At 40.1% G+C, this 21,481-nt stretch overlaps 1 protein-coding gene across 1 annotated transcript in view; it reads right to left on the bottom strand.

Annotated features, from left to right (window-relative positions):
* Positions 1–21,481, bottom strand: part of TMC1 (transmembrane channel like 1) — a 168,128-nt gene that overhangs the window by 6,112 nt on the left and 140,535 nt on the right. Inside the window, exons 15-17 of the mRNA XM_043566852.1 lie at positions 13,998–14,065; positions 8,654–8,893; positions 3,546–3,671 (exon numbers count right to left, since the gene is read on the bottom strand). Coding sequence (XP_043422787.1) covers positions 3,546–3,671; positions 8,654–8,893; positions 13,998–14,065 — 434 coding nt within the window. The remainder of the gene's footprint in view (positions 1–3,545; positions 3,672–8,653; positions 8,894–13,997; positions 14,066–21,481) is intronic.

The raw sequence follows: 21,481 nt of genomic DNA, 5'->3' as shown, positions 1-21,481 counted from the left end.
GAATGGAAAATCTACGGAAGCTTAGGGAATGTGTGGAATAAAAAAGAAATTGACTTTCTGCCTTAAATTCCCTCCTTTGGCTTTCACAACAAAGAATATAATCCTCATAAGTCATAGTCAATTAACACAGATATTTTTTTCCATAGGATGTATTGTTTGCATTTCTCCCTTCTTTGAAACGAGAATGTTTTATAAAGGAATATCCTTGGCTTTTAACTGACATTTACATTTCTAGAAAGAGCAAATTCCAGCCAAACATTTGTGTAAAAATAAATATGTTCATCTTCACTTAAAGCAAAATAAACAAACAAAATGCATTAAAAAAAAGGTAACTGGCATTGCTCTTTGTTGCAAATAACTGGATACTAAACACATTTCCTCTACTCCCCAACCATGCCAGATTATACCCTTTACGAGCCATCTGGTGCTAGCAACACAATTATTGATATTGTTTAGCTGGGTTTGTTTATGTTTTATATGAGTGATGGGAATTTGAATGAAATTATATACACGAAAGCATTTGGCATATACTATTTGATATGAAGTAGGTGCTCAATAAATGTGTGTGTGTGTGTGTGTGATAAAGATTTTTTTAGAAAAGTGCCTGGATTTGGAGGGTGAACGCAAAAGACCCCCCAAGTCATTTGCAGTTCTGGAATTCTCTCTTTATTTGCCACTTTTCTGTCTTGTGATGCACCTTAAATAAATACTCTTCATAAATCATTTTCTGGTCTCCAAAAGGAATGAACCTGGCTGCAGAGAACCTGAATTCTATTCAGTTATCCCAAAATCACCCAAGCTGATTTAGTATGAGCCACTGGGGAAATTCAAAATGTTTGTAACATGTAACATTCTCTAATTAAAGGTAATAAAGAGCCAGGCCAATTGTGTGAGCCCCATAAACTAGAAGATGACATCTCAGGATTTGAAAAATCAAACCAGCAATAAACTGAAATTGGGTTTTAAATCAGAACCTCAGAACTACAATCAACCTTGCAGGACATCTATTTGACCTTGTATCCTGCCAACTTTTCTTCTGCACAGTCTGTATGAGGGGTTGGCAAACCATAATCTCCAGGGTAAAACGGACTCCCAGCCTGTTTTCCATGGCCCATGAACTAAGACGGCTTTTACATTTTTAAATGGTTAGGTAAGTGCTTACAGAATATCCTCAATTTTTCCTTTTGACCCATACAACCTAACATATCTACTATTTTGCCCTTTTAGAAAAAATGTGCTGACCCTGAGTGTAGACCATCCCTGACAAGTGGCTTCTAGCCTTTCTGTCTATTCCCACTCATTCCAAACTCACTGTTTGGTGCTTCAAATGATTAGGGGAAATAATAGATGGGAAATAAGACATGAGCTTGCATTGACTTATCAGCCACTTGATTTGGGGCATATCTTCCATGTGATAGCAATAATATGATTAATGAGGCCAACCTTTTAAGATTATCGTGGAAATGCAATGATTAATATACGGGTAGTGCCTGGACATAGGCCATACTAGTTCCTCTTCCACACTCTTGGGACAACTTAGTCAACTTTCAACCACTGGCATCAGAACAATGTTGCTCCTCAGTTTAGAAATAAATCTGTCTCTTACTAAGGTAAGACTATACTCATAAAATCTAACATGAACTTTGATCTATTTTTTTTTTTTAATTTTAACGTTTATTTATTTTTGAGAGAGAGAGAGACAGAGCATGAACAGGGGAGGGGCAGAGAGAGAGGGAGACACAGAATCCGAAACAGGCTCCAGGCTCTGAGTGGTCAGCACAGAGCCCGACGCGGGGCTCGAATCCACAGACCGTGAGATCATGACCTGAGCCGAAGTTGGATGCCTAACCGACCGAGCCACCCAGGCGCCCCTGTTTGTTTTTTTTTTTTTTAATACAAGATCTCATTTATACCACTAAGGGGCTTTGACTTTTAAAAACCACTTAATAACTTAACATCGTCCCACAAGCCACTGTATTACGAAAACTTGGAAAATAAAAATCACTTCAAGGGCCATCTGGTGAAACAGGTGGCTTCCAGCAGGTCATTTTCTTTCTTTTTTTTTAATGTTTATTTATTTTTGAGAGAAAGAGACAGAGAGAGAGAGAGACAGAGTGCGAGCAGAGGAGGGGCAGAGAAAGAGGGAGACACAGAATCCGAAGCAGGTTCCAAGCTCTTGAGCAGTCAGCTTGATATGGGGCTTGAACCCACAAATGCGAGATCATGACCTGAGCTGAAGTCGGATGCTTAACCGACTGAGCCACCCAGGTGCCCCCAACCAGATCATTTTCTAACATATCTGCACCAGAGATTCACCATCAGATTCTGAATGCCACCAGATGATCAAGGTTCTCTAATATACAAAAGTAATCTGTTTTACCGTTTAATTATTCCCATGGGCTTTCCTTCAAAAAAGGTGTCATAGTATAAAGCGGGAGGTAAAGGTTGGATTTACTGTCAGAGTCTTACTATTACCATTTTGCTATAGTCCTACCAGGGGAAAATCATCTTGTCCCTCTAAATTGGTGCCTTAATAAAATTGAAGATGAAACCTGTCTTCTCTGATGTGACTCATGACCATGATCATCACAAAGTAGATGGTAACAACTTGGCCCAGAACCCAGCTCATTTATTTCAAATCATTGGGATTTCTCTCCCTGAGCTTTCCTAATTTTACCTTTTAAAAAACAAATCCTGTGCATCAGCTTTATTTCTAAAGTGTTTCTGAGGGTGGTTTCATACTTGCCCTCCTTGACTGCGAGCAGTGACAGTACCAGACTTTCTATTTAGGAGGGCCTCAGGGGTTGAAAGGAAGGACCAGGGTGCTTTTCCTAGCTCTTCAATAGCAAATATATTTTTTTTCCTTAGAATGTAAGTTTATCTCTGTGCTGGTCAAGAGTCAGAAGCCAATGAAAGTTGCAAGGGAACAAAACCCCCCTCCCAAATTCTCCTTTGGATATCACCTCTGACTTTTGAAGGGACAGACTAAGCGACCTTTCCAAGACCCTTCTGGGCCTCTGATTTTATTATCATGGACCCACACTTACTGATAGCCTTTGAGGAACAAGGACATGATGGTTTTTAAGACCCCTTAAACCTTTAGCCCTAAAATGCAGCCTATAGGGTCCCCAAAGGGAATATTAACTTAGAGACTCATCATTTCTGTGTGTTCACAGCCATCTGCTTTATGGGACAAGAGCTGGGGGCCAGGAGATCGGGGGAGCTCAATGTGCTGATTAGATTTAGCATTTAGCATTTATGTTTCCCTTGCTTTAGCTGTTTACTGATAATTATTTTGGTTACTTGGGAACAAATCTTATAATCCTAGGCAGGCAAAGACAGATGCAGATGGCTGGGAATTACATTCAATAGGATCAGAATATGGCTCATGAATTTCAGACTCTCACCACCATGTAATCAGCACTGAATTTGCTGAGGTTACAGCACAACCCTTAGAGAGCATGAGAAAGCTAAGAAAGCTGGAAATTAAAAGGAGCCAGGAAAGACATTACAGAGTCTCTTCCTATGAGAGGGGAAGCACATACGCCATAACCAAAACGACAGCGATAACCAGTCCGGGGTTAGAGAGCTGTCTCAAGATCTTTGCCATCCAGCTTGGGAAATCATGCTCCAGTGTTTCTCCAATGACTTCGAACATCCTATTTTTGCCACTGAAAAACAAAAAGGGGGGGAGGGGTGGAGGACAGAAGTTCATTTATAACATATGTAAAAGCCATGGTTACAGCAAGAAAACTAGACATCTTTCTCAAACACCACCTAAGTACTCTTTCAGATTGGGAACCTAATGTTTAGCTACAACTCCTGGCACTTCGACCTGTTATTATCAACATATGGGTAAGACATGAGAACTGGTATCCCAACGTAAACACGCAGTCGAGCAGTTAGGAAATTAACCACAGCATTAGGAGAAGTCTGGTTTTGTTTTGTTTTTTTCTCAAGCTCTATCCCTAAGATTTTGATTGAAATATATTTTATAAATAACTCGCAAGTCTACCCCTTAGCCAGCTGTCCTTGTTGGAGAACATTCCCTTTGGGCTGCATAAAGAGTGCACTTAATTGTTGAATTAGCCTTGGAAATAAACATACAGAATAGCTTAACAGAATCAAGTCCACAAATAATCCAGTATCTCTCCCCATGCAAGAGCTGCTATCTCATTTTCCACAGAGCTCTTTCATCAGAGTTATTAACAGGTAATCACACTGAAGGGTGAGTCCTTTCTCTCACTGTCTTTCTTGTGGACAGGCTCTAATGACCGCCAGCTCGGTCCTACGGCTAAGAACAGACCATGCGAAGAGAAGGAAAGAAGCCTAAAGGGCCAAAGTCCTTAATGGATTTGTTCTCAACCCATTGAGGTAAGAATCAGCCCCTATAAACTAGAGAAATGAGGGCAGGATGTCTGTCTTATCTTAATATGTAATAGTCAGAATTATTAAGTAATACCCATCATGTCAAGTTATTTTTTCTGTATACGCATATTGATTCTACCATGAAAAGCTATAATTTTCAGAGCAGAGATTAGGTTATTTACCACCAAGTTCTTCATAACATCAGGATAAAGGCTGGTATAACACTTAATATTTTTGTTTCACTATCGTTTATTGATCTTCATACACTCTCAACTACTAAACAAACATGACTCACAAGTTCCAGATGAGATTTTTTTTTTTTTTTTTTTTTTTGCCTCTGGCCTCACTATAATAAAGTCTTTCAAAACACTGAGAGTAATTCCAGATATGTGGTCAAGGGGTTGCTGGACTGCCGAGGTGTTAAGTTTTGCTTCACAAATTACAGATCTGCACCCGGCAAGACCTGTGATATATTAAGGGGGAATGGAGTTTAGAGATAATTCAAGATTATATTGATTATTTCTCTAGGGTTTCTTTGTCGCCATCCATTCTACCTGGCCATGCTTTCTTCCCAGCCATAGGGGATACAGCGAGAGTAAGAAGGTAAGCAAAGATGAGAGAAGGCAAGACATTCCGCTCCCCAGCTTCTTGGTCTGAAGCTGATGGATGTGGTTAGAATAGGGGAACTGGAATTTTACCAAATGTTCCCCTCCCATAAAGGTCTTCTCTGCATTCAGTGTGTCCCAAAGTCAAAGTCTTTGGCATCTCTGGGGATTCTCCTCTTTCCAGGTCTGGTGTTCTTACTAGGAGTCCAGATCTCTTATGTACAAGCTAAAGAAGCTTCTACTAATCCCTGGTAATCCTTTTATCTGACAGTTAGCCAAAGTGTGCCATGTTTTTTCTGGTCTGCTGTGACTCTACAGTCAAATGAAATGATAATGAACTTAAGCTTCTATGGGTGTGGCCCCACCCACCCTGGCTTAGAATAGTCTATAAGCAGACCTACCTTCCCAGTGGACTGAAAGCTTCCCAGGACCAGAATCAGTGTCCAATTTACTCCTACATCTCCTCTAATGCTTAGTGTCCAAAAAATAGCCATTATTCATTCATTACTTCAAGTTACTGGCCAACACTCTACTGTGCTTAGACTCACAGACATAAAATACCTTTTTTTTAAAAAATATTTTTAAAAGTTCATTTATTTTGATAGATATAGAAAGTGAGTGGGGGGAGGGGACAGAGAGAGAGAGAGAGAGAGAGAGAGAGAGAGAGAAAACCCCAAGCAAGCTTTGCACTGTTAGTGCGGAGCCCAATGTGGGGCTCGAACTCACGAACCATGAGATCATGACATGAGGTGACTTTGGACACTTAACTGACTGAGCCACCCAGGTGCCCCCAGACATGAAAATATTCTATCCCCAACTTCTGAAAGTCAGCCACACTATTAAAAAAATAAACACATAAGGTATAATGGCAAATAAATAACACAATGGCAATGTCGCAATTTAAAACAAAAAAAAATAAATATAAAAGTGTCACAATATAAATCTGCACTTATTGTTTGATCTCAGTTATTTTAAAAAACTGCATAAAAAGAAAACCAGAATACAAAATTCCGAAATGTTGAAATGTGGAGGGTTGTTATTTCAGGTCTTTGGGGCCTTTGAAAAGTGTTTATTTTCAAGGAGAAACATTTTTATAATTTCCAGGTTTTCTGGGAGAAACACATAACAAGGCCTTTGCAGTGAGATGAAAATACATAAAAATATAATTACCATAATGCTAGCAGGGAGGTATGTGAGAACCCAGAGAATTATAAATTGTTCAGAATTATTAGCGAGAGGTTGGGGGAGAAGCATCGTGTCAGCAAATGTGGTGGGAGAAATTAGAATTTTCTTCATCTGGGTACAAAATAATTGGTTTTAAAATTGTTGAACTGTTTAAGGTGAATCCACTTAATAGCCTATTGGAATAATTTTCTGACAAATTCACCCTCCCAAATCAGGTCAAGCAAGAATACCTCATCAAATTTCTTACAGAATTCCTTTTTTTTTTTTTTTTTTAAGTTTTATTAGAGAGAGAGAGGGCAAGAGCAGGGAGAGGTGGAGAGAGAGAGAATCTTAAACCAGATGCAGATGACCAATCAGGAGTTGGACACTCAACGGACTGAGCCATCCACGCGCCCCACAGAATGGGTCTTCTAAGGTATTGTAGCCACTTTACCTGCGAACATACCTGTCCCTGGGAGTGATTAACCATCACTGTGCTATTGGGTGGGTGTGGCCATCCATTAACCTACCACAAATGCAAGTTCGCTGCCCACCCAGGTGCCAAGTAGAGTCAGACACTCTTCTGGAGGCAGGCTGACAAAACCATTCCAAACTCAGGATCCTTGAGAATGCCAAGCCATGAAGATCCTAATTCATGCTTTCTCACCTCATTTTTAGGGCAGAGCAACCCTTTCAAACTTCTAACTCCAAACAAATAAATGAAGTATACATTTTGCTCCAAAATGAGTAAACTGACAGGAGAAATAGACTAGTTAAATAAGATAGAGACACCCCTTTCCTGACATGCTACTGAAAATATTTAAATTTTCTTGATCTCAAAATAGTGATATATGTGCGGTAATTTTGCCTAAGTCTGCCAATCAGGGAACACTTGGTTAAAATCAGCTACTATGCCTTAGATACAGGTTCTTTTTTTTTTTTTTAATTAAAATCATAGCAACTCTATGTGATATAAAGAGAGGCAGAAGAATTAGGCTCAAAAAGCTAAAATTGTGTGGCCATTGTGCCTGTCTAGCTCAATGATAGTTTTCACAGGAACGCCCCCTGTGTAACCACCATCCAGCTCCATGTGGACATTGTGGGGTTTCCCTCCCGTTGATACATTTTTCTGAGAAGCATCAACTTCCAGTTAGAAAGCCAAAAGCACATCTAAAACCCATCCCAGATATTTAATTGTGTGGGTAATTTGCAATTAAGTAAAGTCTTTGAATGGCTTATCTGTTGAACTTTGTACCCAGAGATTCATTAGGGATTTATGAAGACCAAGCTCTTCTTCAAGACTGCAATTTCATATTTAGTCTCCAGATGTCACTGTCTGCATTATTTATTTCAGCCCAGAGTGGGGGGGGGGGGGGGGTTGGGGGTTAGGATTTGTCAGCATCAGCTTCCTGAGTATGACAGAACTCTAGTGGTTTTTGCCCTATCAGCTGGCTTAACATTTTCTTTCTTTTGTTTTGTTATTTTTTTCCCCCAGGAAAGCAATAATAATAACTCAGCCTATTATTAGAGTGAAATGCCTCTTTTATACTTAAGTGTGTGGGCAACGAAACTTTTGACTTTAATTTAATAACTTGCGTCTGACAGCACGACGGGGATATTACATGTGGCCATTATTGCCTCACGCTCGTCATTCACGTGGCTTTTCACATTCACATTTCTTTCACTTGAAAAGGAGAAATAACTCAAATGCATGCTGAGCAGTGACTCAACAGGCAGAGATTCTTGCGGTTGCAGAGAGGAACTTGTGGTAGATTCATTTTTAGGGCCCTATTTAGGGAATGAAATCTCAATTCCCCTGATCCCGGCGACTGGCTTTCTTGATAAGTGTCACCATCAGAACTCTGTCATAGAGAACTGGAGAAAAGGACCTTTCAGCTTGGATCAGAGAGACCTCTTGACTCTTTATTACTGACTTGAGCGATCTGTCCTTGTTCGGGGAGAATATATAGGAGCGAATGTCACCCTCAATTGTTTTGCCACCAGGTAGCATTTTGGATTGTGAATTGTGTGACCCACTTTATAGTCACAGTTATCGAATGATGATCCCATTTCCTAGGTAGCTTGTGGAATAATCTATTTTTAATTAATTAATTATTATCTATTTGACGTGACGTAGCACGTCAAAATTCCTTCCGACTTTTGGACACGCTGGCCTGGCACCAAGAAAACCGACACATCCCAACTATCGTAACCTAAACACGCTCTTTGCCATCCCCTTTGAGCTCAGATTTATCATCCATATTTACCCGGGTAGAGCCTGGCGCCCTCAAATCCTTTTCCCTTTTATGATTCTCAAATAAGAAACCAATGCAACTTGCCTAAGAATCTCCATGTTACCTAATGAGCCTGGACGCTCAAAGAATCTCATTTCTACAGGCCAAAATGCCATTGTTTGGAGAAAAAAAACAAAACAAAACAAAGCTTATAGGAGTGACCATTCCTATCTCCACGCCTGGAAGAAAACGACACCCGGATGGAATTTCAAAGGCAAGAACCTGAAGGGGCCACAATCAAAAGATGGCGGGAGGGATACGATCATGTACAGGACAGGCATGGTGGACAGGAAGAGAATGAGCAATAGCATGCCCAGGTAGAAATTATTCGATCTGGAAGCTTTGAAGACCCTGGCCTCGGGAACGTTGCAACACATCACGGCCCAGCACTGGAAGTACATGGATGTGTGGAGTCGAAGGATATTGATGCCTGGGAGGCTGGGGGCGAAGAAGGAGCCCATCCTGGAAAGAAAAAACATGGCTCTGCTCACTTCAAGTCGTCTCTTCGTAACAAAGTCACACAGCACCTTGCTTATCTCACGTCATGTTTATTTGCCAAAGGCAGAAAATGCAGTGCCGCTTTCAAGCACACAAACTCTTTTCATAAATAAACTTGCCTAGTCAATTTCCGTCTTTGATGCACATGTTACCATCTTTCCCTTTACCACAGGGATTGCATACATGATGCTCTCACGGCAATTATGCTGTCCGTTAACTATATCTGTTAGCATTAATCAATTTAAACTACACCAGAGAATATGTTACATATATTTACTTCTCTCTTCTACTTCTAAAATAAACTTGATTTCCCTTAACACTCAAATTATCAATTAATAACTAAAAATCTAACCTCTTTCTACTGTTACCCTTAAAACCACTCATTCTATTCGAATAAACTACACATCTGGATTAATTACTTTTCTTGTGGGCTAATTAATTTTTGCTTAATGGAAGAGAAAAAATAAAATGAATTTTTCTTTTGCTGATGGTTTTCCCTATTAGCTATGTAGCTACTATGGTGCTTTAGAGCTGATGTATGTATGCCCAGTAATAGACTGTGTTTTGTTGATAATCTATAGGAAGCTTTATGTGTTTGAGATGAAAATGCAACACATCCATTTAATTTAATTTAATTTAATTTAATTTAATTTAATTTAACTTAATCTGTTTACTTCCTTACACTTCTGTTTGTCCTGGAAATCTACCACTTTGTATATCTGGCTTTTAAAAACTATTTTTAAATGCCACTTTTAAAAAGGAAGTAGTTAGGTGAGGTCACTTTTACTTGATGGCTTAGTTGGTTATTTTCAACAAAATAAATTTCACTTTTCTTTGATGAGAAAATCCATTAGCATCATCAAACAGTATTAATAGCAATGTATTGGTCCAAAACCAAAAAGAGGATACATGTGCACTTATTTTAGAAGTATAACCAGAGTCACATCTTTTCAACTGTCCCAGCTATGATAAAGCCCTCAGTAGCTCTAGTTAGGGCCAGCAGTTTAGATTTCCTACATATGTAGAGAGGCTGTTTCAACCAATCCAATGTGAATTTGGTATATTATGTTGGAGGGGGGCAAGGGGTGAGTTAGATGAAGAAATTCATTTCTGCTATTTCTATAATTGAAATGCTGCAAACCAGCGTTAAGCTATTTCATTTAAAAGTGGAATCTTCCCCAAATCTGGATTTTCTTGTTGATAGGATTTGATACCACAGATCTGAATGACATTTGAACATAACGAGTGGACCAGACACTCTGAAGAAAGATAAACTATTTTTTTTTTTAATGGTACGGACTTCAGGCGATGACCTACCCATGCAGGTTCATCAATCGTAACCCATGTGCCACTGCGGTGTGGGATGTCAATAGTGGGTGCGCCTGTGGGGGCCTGGGGGCGTATGGGAACGCTCTGTACTTTGCACTCAGTTTTTCTATGAACCCAAAACCTCTCTAAAATATAAATTCTATGAATTAAAAAAAGTAAGAAGATAGACTTTGGAACAACACGGGGTATCTTTGTTACAGGATAGCCAGAGAGAACCCGGAGCCTCAAAAATGTGAGCGAGTGAGTGACAGTCTCAGGTAAGGGGCGACAATTACATAGCAGTGCACTGTATTCTCAAATGCCAATATTAGTCATGTTAGATGCTTGTGAATGATTATGTGTGTTCCCTTCTAAAGCCGGGCTTGGCCATACGATTTGTTTTGCCCAAGGAAATGGAAATCAAAATGAGGTGTCTCATTACTGGATAGAAACGTTGAAAGCCCTGTGTGGATTTTTTTCTCATGTCTCTGCTACCCTATCCAGTGTTGTTCCAGATGGACTCATTTTGGCCGGTCTAGGACTCTGGAGTGAGAGTAACTCACAAGAGCAGATCCCGCTATCAACCCACATTGAACATGCAGAGTACATAAGAAGAAAACTTTTCCCTTTGTAAACCACTAAGCTTTGGGGGGGAGGGGGTGGTGTTCAGCTGCTATACAACCTAGTTTACCCTCAGACACAATTCTGTATATAATTTAATACCTAGACTTACCTAAAGCCACACATATTTGTATATATATATATATATGCATCATTCATCTGTATACGTATATATGCACACACCTAGGTACGTGCACCTATAAACCTCAGATTTTCAAAATAAATATCAAATGGGCACTCTGAACAAACAGGTTCAAGAACCATAACCTAGAAAAACAGATCCTGGCACAGTGATAGCTGAACCCTAATGCTCAAACTGTCTTTGCCGGTGACTCACTAATCAGCTCGGCTCACTAAGTCCCTTACCCACACTTGATCCTGTCATCTGTCAGTTCAAGATCCTTGTAATACCTTAGCCTTATAAAGTGCTTTTCTTCCAAGAAGATCAAAGCGAATGAAAGCTTCTTTCATTGAGCTCTCCTTATTACTCCAGTGACATGGTACATGTCAGGTAAATTATTCACATCTGATCAACCAAGAAAATGAGGTAGCAGACAGGGACAAAGGTAGAAGAGGTACACAAAGAGACAGTGTTGGAGCAATGTCCACATCCATCTTCTGTCTCACTGTTTTCTGCTGCCCCTACACCCTGTACTGATAGAGATATGACGTGTGTTTGTCGTTTTAAAATACGATGACGAAGCCCTGTGCTATCCATTTTAAAATGAAGTGCGTGATATAAAAGTGTACTGATCATGTCAGCCAATTACATGCCAAAATGGATTTTACCTTTAAAGTTGGACTTTAATAACATCCACTAATTAGAAACCCCTAAAGCTGTACCTGAATGTCTCCAGTCACAAACCAACGGACGTGAGTGCAAACGTCCCATAGTCTTTTGTTTCTGTGTGACCAAGCTCCAGTATCAGTTCCTTGTGCCTCATAAGATAGTAGTTTACTGTGTGTGAGTCCCCTTGTGCGGGGGAGCCTACCACACTTGGAATACACACTCCTCACACCTTGCCCACCAACCACATCCTCCCTTCTTTACCAACTTTCTGGGAGTTAGGAAAAAGACCATCTGTCCAAAGGGTTAACCTGAAAGTAAGCAATAGTTCTTTTGCTTCTGTGACTCCGGGGTGTAATTATCTCTGTACGCTCAAAAAAACACCATCACATTCTAATGTCCTCTTCAGACCAACAAGAAGCAAGGCTTGACCACTATCTAAAGGAGGAATACACAGAAAGGGATAGTGGAGAGATTTTGGTAATGGGTCTGCCCATGAGAGAATGGGGGAAGGGTTTTGGATATTTAAGAATTTCAACATGAACCATAGTGGACTAAATAGTTGCAAAATTATAAGCGAAACGAATCAGGACAGCCATTTCAACGGCTTTTCTGATCATGAAAATGAATTTCTAGGCCAATCTGTTGTCTTTGCTACGAAAGAACAAGAAACAGACATGTAGCATGTGTCTGCACAAATGGCATCCACCAGGCCTGAGGGATTTGTGGCACTCTGTGTAGAAGCCAGGGAGTTTTAAAACTGATACAAGGTGATGGTTTCTCATTGTTCCAGTAGTGAAGTTAGCCATCTTCTGCTGTGACAGCAGAATCCCCTCCAGAAAATGAAAGATCCAGAACTGCTAGAAGCTTTTCCCTTTACTCTCTCTGTTGGTGGTCATATGTTGGACCAACTTGACTTTCCTCCTTGCTTAGAGAATGAAAGATGCGTTTTGCTCTTTAATGACTCTCTGGGCACATGAGCCATAACTTGCAAAATTTAGAAAGCGAGAGGGCAGGAATTAGATTTTTAAATGTACCTGATAATGGAAAAGATCATCTTTTTATAGCCTTTTCTTCATATGTATTGACCTAGTGAGGCACAGGAATTGGACAGACCCCAGGGCAGGATGATGGGGTCCTTGATTATGGTCTTTATATCACTAAAGCAAGATAATTTTAACATTTGCAGAGAGGTGCAGTCTTGCAAAGGTTTACCAGCTCAATGCAGCTATGGTTGAAGGATTTAAGTGCTATATAAAGCTTGTGCAAAATTTGAGCCAAGTTACTAGGACTAGTACATAGGACAATGGCGTGGTCAGTGGCACGGTGTTATATTAAACAAGTGTCAGTAAGATAAAGATGCTCAATTGTAGCTTGTGGGTTGGGTGTTCTTAGTTAAAAGTGACAGATTTCCAAGACACATGGTCCCTAGATGAATCGCATGCCATGAACCAATTTTTAAACTCAAAAACAGTTTCTACTATATCGGCTCATCTTAACCTGTCAAGGTTTACAGTGAGAATGCTTTCATTTAATAAAAGATATGACAATCCTTTGTACATCAAAAGACATAATTCTGATGTGTAAATGGCCTGTGAAACAAGTTACGAAACAGTGATCGTATTTTTAGCTTGAACTTCCTAAAACATAAGTTACATCTCCAGTAGTCCAGTTACCTAAAACTACTGGATTTGGTAAGATATTTTTTTCAAAAGCAACAAGTTGTATTCTAAACATACTCGATAATGACAGAATAAAATCAGTTTTTCAGAAGGGCCTGACATTAATTTATTTCATACTTAACATGTGGCTATGGGACCATTAATGTTTCACCGGTAGACCCTACTGTCACAGGATATAAAAGTATAAAAAAGCTTTCAAAGAAGCTACAAAGCGGAAATACACTCCCAGTATTTGATAAAGGAACGCTCTGCAAAACAGGCAGATGTCTTTGAGGACGAAGAGTTAAGATATAAATATAAATATAAATAAATAGAAATATAATATAAATGTAATATAAATATAATATAAATATAAATATGAATAAATACAAATATAAGTATAATATAAATGTAAATGTAAGTATAATACAAATATAAATATGAATATAAATACAAATATAAATATAATATTAATATAATATAAAATAAACATAATATAATATAAATGTAATGTAAATATAATATAAATATAAATACAAACATAAACAAGATTTTCCTATCCACTTTGCAAAGGCAACAGTTGAGTTAGACCCAGACTGGGGACCTCTCTGACACCAGGCTACAATGCATTATGCAATAATGTTCTTTGCGGCTTTTCTGTAAGTTGTAAACAGTCCAATAGCAGACCTACCAGATCATGCCTTGGTTGAAGATCAGAGCGAGGACATTGCCGCTGATGTCAAATTCAGTGTATGAAGGCTACAGAAGACACAGACATTTGCTGGATTAACATATCAAATGGTGCAAACTGAAAAACCCGAGCGGTACATGTTTCTGCATAGGTATGCTTCCATGCAGCAATAATCACGGAATAATCAATCTAATAAACGAGTAGTGCTAAATAAAATAATGCAGCACCCTTTTTAACAAAGTAAGGCTCATTTTCTAAAGCAGTCATTCAAAATGTTGTGAAAGCGTGGACCACTGGGCTCTCATGCATGGCCCATTGTAAAAATTGGAGCAACCTTCTGGGAAAAGTTTGACAATATGTATTAAAAACTTAAGAAAATCTCAGTCTCTTTGGCCCTGTGAGTTTACCTCTGGGAATGTGAGTTAACAAATCGAGCTTAAATGCTGACAAAGTGTAACAAGCAGAGATGACACCATCTAAATATCCAATAATGACTCTCTGGGCACATGAGCCAGAACTTGGAAAATTTAGAAAGTGAGAGGGCAGGAATTAAATTTTTAAACATACCTCATAATGGAAAAGATAACCTTTTTATAGCCTTTTCTTCATATGTATTGGTTAAGTAAATACAGTATATCTATACTATGATATACAGTGCACATAATCAAGGTCACCGTTTGAAGAATGCTTACTTACACAAAAGAAAACCAGGATTTGATGTTAAGCAACAAATATATAAAATTATACATTCATTATTTTTATCAACTGAATATGAAATTATGCATAAGGAAAAGACTTGAAAATGCCCAACAAATCACCAGGTGTTATATAGGTGGGGGATGTATCATGACTTTCATTTTCTTCCTTAAGTTTGCATACTTTAAAACACCGTAAAACCTTGGTTTGCGAGCATAATTTGTTCTGGAAACGAGCTTGTAATCCAAAGGACTCATATATCAAAGCGAGTTTCAAGAACCATTGGCTCACTTGTGATCATGTGACATTCAGCGTCACTTACTACTTGCATTGCAAGGCATCCTTGACTATAAAGTAAAGATTTATTAGAAATGCTTGCTCGTCTTCTGGGATACTTGCAGAATAAGTTACTCGCAATCCAATGTTTCACTGTATTTTTCAAAAAATGTGGATTTCCTTTACAATAAAATGAATATAGAGAGAGACAATTAAAGTTTAAGAAGCTGTTCAACTCAATATCCAGTGTTTGTCTCCTAGATGCCACCCTGCTTAGGGTGCAGCATCAGGCTGTTTTTTTTGTGCAGAAGGCCCACCAATAGGAACTGAGGTGGGCATCTGTCCCAGGGTGGCCTGTCGAAAGGCTTTCTGGTAACACATCAGGCATCCTAGAAGGAAAGCGTCTATCAATGGGAGTAATGCTAATTAGCAACAGCAATGAAACTGGCTCCTACTTGAGCTGGGCTAGAGAACAGTCAGGAAACTGACTAACCAGTGACAAGAGAAAGAAAAGCAAAATTGTGAACTAAGAGCACCAAGAAGACCATGAAAGAGAGACCAAACGGGAAGCAGGTCCTTAATCCTGTCCCAGATCCTGGCATCTGCAGAGGTGGCTTCAGACCCCCTGTATCTTCATCAAAACTCCCTGCTGACACACATACACACGCAGCCCACACACACGCATGCTCACGCCCACACACATGCACATGCAAGCGTCACTCTTCTTTTCAAACCCAAGAACCCCTCCTAAAAATATCTGTAAGAAGATGGGAGAGTTGTCTGGTTTGGAACCCCAACAGAACGATCACAGCTTTTGAATGCCTTGCCTCGAGAGTTCTTGAATCCAGGCCCCAATTTCATCAGGAGCGCTTTGCTCTGGACCACCTTTCCCTTTGCCTGAAGCCTTGTGAGCTCACAGAACACATTTGACAAATGCTCAGCTGGGTGGCCTGTGCCATCTGTGGCCTTGGAACGGCTCTTCTCCATGTCAGTTTAAGAACCAAACCTTCATCTTTGACCTCTTTAGAATAGTGCCATGATTTAGCCCACCAAGCTATGTAAAATTTAAAAAATTCAACCCTTTAGAAGTGTATTTTCTTTACTCTCACAAATACATAAGCCTCTTAAAGCCCATTTGAGATATTTTTATAACTAGGTAACTATAAAAACATAAAGGACACATTGGGAGCCTTTGTTCGCATACTGTGTGTGCAGCAGGGTCAGCCGGAGGAATACAACCTTTGATGCACAAATTGACCTGATGCGAAAGATGGGTAGAGGGTGTCCCTACTGTACCAAGGGTTTGGGGTCCACACACTTGTCTGAGTATTAGACCTTGCCCTGCCACTTCCTAGCTGTGTGAGCTGGGCCCGTTGCGTATCTCGTCAGGCCTCAGTTTCCTCACAGATAAACTGGTGCGAAAATCTAGGTCAGTGGTTGTCACACTGTGGACCAGAAGCCCAATCTGGACCACTGTCTGTTTTTGTAAACAGATAGTTATTAGAAGACAGCGGCCTTCGGTCGTTTATGTATTGCCTGTGGCTGCTGGACACGAAAACAGGAGAGCTCAACAGTCCCCACCGAGACCATATCGCCTGCTGAAAGCAAAAGTGTTTTCTACGCTCCATGCACAGTACTTGCTAAACAGTGCCCCGATTCTCTACGGACATAAGCCGGATGCTTTAGCATTTAACTCAGTTCTGACACTGACTGTCCTGAGCTAGTGCAGACCCCACAGGTTAAGGGCGCAGTCCCACAAGAATGCCGCACTGCAGACACCAATCACAAGTTCACATTGTCGCCTATGCCGAGTGACTGGCTCTAAGTCAGAGGATCCTACATCTCCCTCCTCAAGTTTGATAATTTGCTAGAACGGCTCACAGAACTACAGAAAACAGTTGATTTGCTCGGCTACTGTTTATTATTAAATATGGCAAGAATAGACAGATGGAGGAGGTGCACATGCATAGGGCAAGGTATGAGGAAAAGGGCACAAATGTCCTTTCCAACCACACCACCCTCCCAGCACCTCAACGTGTTCAGCGACCTGCTAGCTCTCTGAACCCCACAGGTCAGGGAGTTTTATGGAGACTTCATCAGTAAGCATGATCAATCATTAACTCACTCTCCAGCCCCTCTCCCCTCCCTGGAGGATGGGGGAGATAGGGCTGAAAGTTTCAAGCTTCTAATCGTGGTTCGGCCTTTCTGTTGACCAGTCCCCATCCTGAAGCTATCTAGGAGCCACCAAGCATTGTCTCATTGGAACAAGCAATGTTCCCGTCACCCAGGTAATCCCAAAGAATTTGGGGGCTCTGTATCAGGAACCAGCGTCAAAGACCAAATATTGGAATAAAAGATGATCCTAGCACCTGAACCGCTTAGGAAATTACAAAGGTTTTAGGAGCTCTGCCCGGGAGCTGGAGCTGGAGACCAAAATATATATTTCTTATTTTATCACAATATCACACCTGCAGAAGTGAGAACATTTACCATCCAGCCCTTTACTTTACAGGGAAAGTCTGCCAACTTCTGAACTAGATCATTTCTAAGATCCTTTTCTAATCTAAAATCTGTAATGGGTTGAAAAATTAGATGCAGTTATTAAAGAATTGCTTCTCTGTAAACATCTTAGAAATGCACTTGAATACTATATGAGTTCAACTCAGAAAATCTCACTCCAAAAAAAAAAACCAAAAACAAAAGTAAGGAGGCAAACACACATGTGCGTGCACACACACACACACACACACACACACACACACTCACACGCTATAAAATTCAATGCTCGTTCTTTTAGAGATGGATTTAATGAAAACCTGAGATGATATTGTATTTTAAAGTTTTAAAAGCAATACTTTAATAACACAAGCATAAATCAGTTTGCAATACGTTTGCTTAATCGCCTCTAAAACATAAATAGCTTGAAGGTAAATGATGCTTGGGAAAAAATAGGTTTTCCTGAAAACTGAGAAATGAACTGATTCAAATGGGATGCATATAACAAAATCACTAAGGGCTGCTCATCCCTGATAAGACTTTTAGGGGCCAGCAAAAGCAGATCCCATTTGGATTTAGGCTGAGGTCTGTAACAGTCAAGGGATTGGAAATTATCTTGTTTTATTTCTGGACCTTTGTGGCGGGCGGGAGTCAGTCATCTGCCCACAACGAAGACAGATGGTTGTCACTGGACTGAAGAGCCATGAAAACTCATCCTCTGTCTGCAAGCTTAGTTATTTGGGACAGATCATTAACCTATGGATATTGTGGAATATCTCAGAGAGAATTCTGTCATTGCAATGTCCTGTCTGACATACAAATCTCACTTGCCCACAGCTGAAATCACTCTGGGTCAATGGTTCTCAAGACTATTCTGGTCCCCAGACCAGAAGCAGCAGTATTACCTGGGAGTTTGTTAGAAAAGTAAATTTTGGGAGCGCCTGCATGGTTCAGTCAGTTAAGCGTCGAACTTCAGCTCAGGTCATGATCTCACGGTTTGTGGGTTCGAGTCTCGTGTTGGGCTTTATGCTGACAGCTCAGAGCCTGAAGCCTGTTTCAGGCTCCCTCTCTCTGCCCCTCCCCCACTTGCATGAGTGCTCTCTCAATAAATAAATAAATAAATAAATAAATAAATAAATAAATAAATAAATAAATTTTTAAAAAGAAAATGAAAAGTAAATTCTCCGGGACCTGTCCCAGATCAGAAATGCTGTGTTTTCACCTGACTTCGGGGGATTCTGGTGTCTCCTCAAATATAAGAACCACTGATGTAGGACAAATCCTAGCCTCGTCTACTAGGGTGACTCAGAAAACTTGGGGCTTTGTACTTCAACCCTCATTGTCTGCACAAATACTGTCCAATGTTCAAGTGGAACTTCACATCCAGAATGTACTGTCCCTTTTCCCATGTTGTCAACCCTTCATGGGATACTCAAGACTTCTTACTGACTCCTTAGCATGGCATCTTCCTGGACTGTTAAATAATACCTCATTCCCAGCTGGAGAACATCAGTTTATTTCTAATCGGAGCCTGACGCAGAGCTCGACACAGGGCTTGATCTCACAACAGTGAAATCGTGACCTGAGCTGAAATCAAGAGTTAGATGCTTAACCAACTGAGCCACCCAGATGCCCCTCTTTCTAATTGTACATCACAGGCTTTCTTGTTAACTCCGTTCTATTGCAGGTGACCTGTCTAATCTTGGGAGTGCTTTGAGTTACCCATGTCATAGATTGGCTCATGAATTCATCATGACTTGACAGAGTCCTTGAAATTTCTAGGGTTAAGCGTTACAGTGAAAATTTAACATGACAGAAATCTGGTTGATGGTCTTGAAGCTGATTCAACATGAGTTTGAGTCCTAGTTCCACCAATGATTAGGGATATGTCTTTGAGCAAATTATTAAACATCCTCTAAGGCTTATTTACTGTAAAGTCGGGGAAAAAAGGAGCTACCTCATAGCATTGCTGGTATGAATACATGCAATAATATGTGTAAAGTATTTTGTAGAAGTTCTGACATATAATAAGAACTACATAAGATATACTATACTATGGAGTCCACTTTTATGATCTGTCAAACATATGCCTCTCATTTATTAATAATCTTGAACCCCTTCATCAGATCTCAGGGAAACCTCTTATATTTTCCATTTATGTAAATTTAACAAGGACCACCTCAAAAATGTAACTTGAAACAAGATGCTGAGGTTTCATTTGATTGACCATGTTCTAATACCACGCTGTGTATTCAGTTCTATTTCTTCTTGCATACCTGTTACCTTTTTTATTGATGAATAGCAAAGGTAATGTTAACACAAGCTAAACTGAAAGTAAAGGCATTCTGTGTTGAACTGTTGCAGGAAACCCAAAGAGTTTACGTGAGGCTTTAGGGCAGTTGTGCCGAACCTGGGGGGCTAAAATCCCTCCTGGGGGAAACCATTCCACGTCCTATGAGTCAGTGAACACTTCAGAACATTGAAAATTGTCTGCTCTGCTTGGAGAAGCCTTGGAAAACATTAACTTACATTACGTGCTCTAACAGCCTACCATTAGCCAGTAATTTTCGCAGCTCAGCTCATCTTTATAGGTTTGTTGTGATAATACTTCGGCCATAAACTTATAACCGGACAACCATATGGGGTCGCTTTTCATTCCAGTTACTCTGATACGACCAGTATATACCATTCAGCATATTTAACATAATGGCTGTGTCCTGCCCTCGTTTATTCCCTGGCGGCCACACAAGCCTAGGCAACTCACTTCGATTCATAAGCTCTCAATTTTCAGGTGTGAAATAAAGGATGTATGACTGTGTCAACATTCCACCAGACATTAACATTCTGTGGCTCTCTGGAGCTGAGGCGGAAGTCCACAGAGTTTAGTCGTTACAGAAGCTGTTGTAATAAAAGTGACCGAAAGTTTGTGCTGAGAATGGAGCCTGTTTAAGATTCTCTTTCTCTCCCTCTGCCCCTCTCCCCAGCTCGGATGCTGTCTCTCTCGCTCTCTCTCAAATTAAAAAAAAAAAAAAAACGATAATAATTTTTTTTTTAATAGAATAAATAAAAGTGAATGAATTTTTTAAATTCTACATTCTCTAGGACTGGGCAATTCAACGTAGAGAAATTTCTCTTAAGGAAACAATCTGTGCCTACCATTATAATTTATCTGTGAGCATATTTATCTACATGCCTATAAATAAACGTAACCATAATATTTATTACCATAACTAAAAATTAGATAAAGTTTAACTGACACCCAATAAAAATTTAATCAATGCTGGGCCCTGTCTTACGTTGGTCCCTCCACTGAGAACCCTTGCTTCCACTGGACCTTTGAAATTCTGAGGCTTTCTCAAGACCGGCTCAAGGCCCTCTTCCTACAACACGCCTTTGCATTTCTGATCTCTCTCTGTCCCTCTTCCTCTCTCTCTCTTTCTCCCTCTCTTTCTGTTTCTCTCTTTCCTTTCCTCCCTCTCTCCCTTTCTCCCTCCCTCCATCCACCCCCCAAAGTCATGCAACCATTGGTTTCTTCTGTGGCATTTATATTTTCTGCTCTGTACTAATAACAAGAACTTGTGGGATCAAAGGGCAGTAAAGAGTATGCGGGCCAGGGGATGCAAATTCCATCTGCCGCCAGGCAGTGGCTTCTCACTGCAGCCAATTTCTGCCGTGTGGGAATGTGAATCTAATGTTGCCAGCCCTCCCAATATGTCACGAAAAGCAAGAAATCCATATTTTTTTTTTAATATAAAACTTCCAGTTGTAAAATATGAGCTCATTAAAAAATAAATAAATAAAAACCAAACCAAACCAACAAACAAAAACACTCTGTAGACAAGAGAAAAATACATACATCGGAAAGCTGAATCGAGGCATCTAGCCCAAGTGTGCAACCTCTCCTTAGGCTTACATCGTCTACATCTCTGTACCCCTATCACCCAGCACAGAGGTTTGCTCATACCGATTTGCACCTGGTAAGCACTCAACCGTGTACCCTCTCTACGTGATGGGCC

Source organism: Prionailurus bengalensis, chromosome D4, assembly GCF_016509475.1.
Source record: "Prionailurus bengalensis isolate Pbe53 chromosome D4, Fcat_Pben_1.1_paternal_pri, whole genome shotgun sequence".
NCBI classification, from domain to species: Eukaryota; Metazoa; Chordata; class Mammalia; order Carnivora; family Felidae; genus Prionailurus; species Prionailurus bengalensis.
This window is presented reverse-complemented; position numbering and strand designations above follow the sequence as displayed.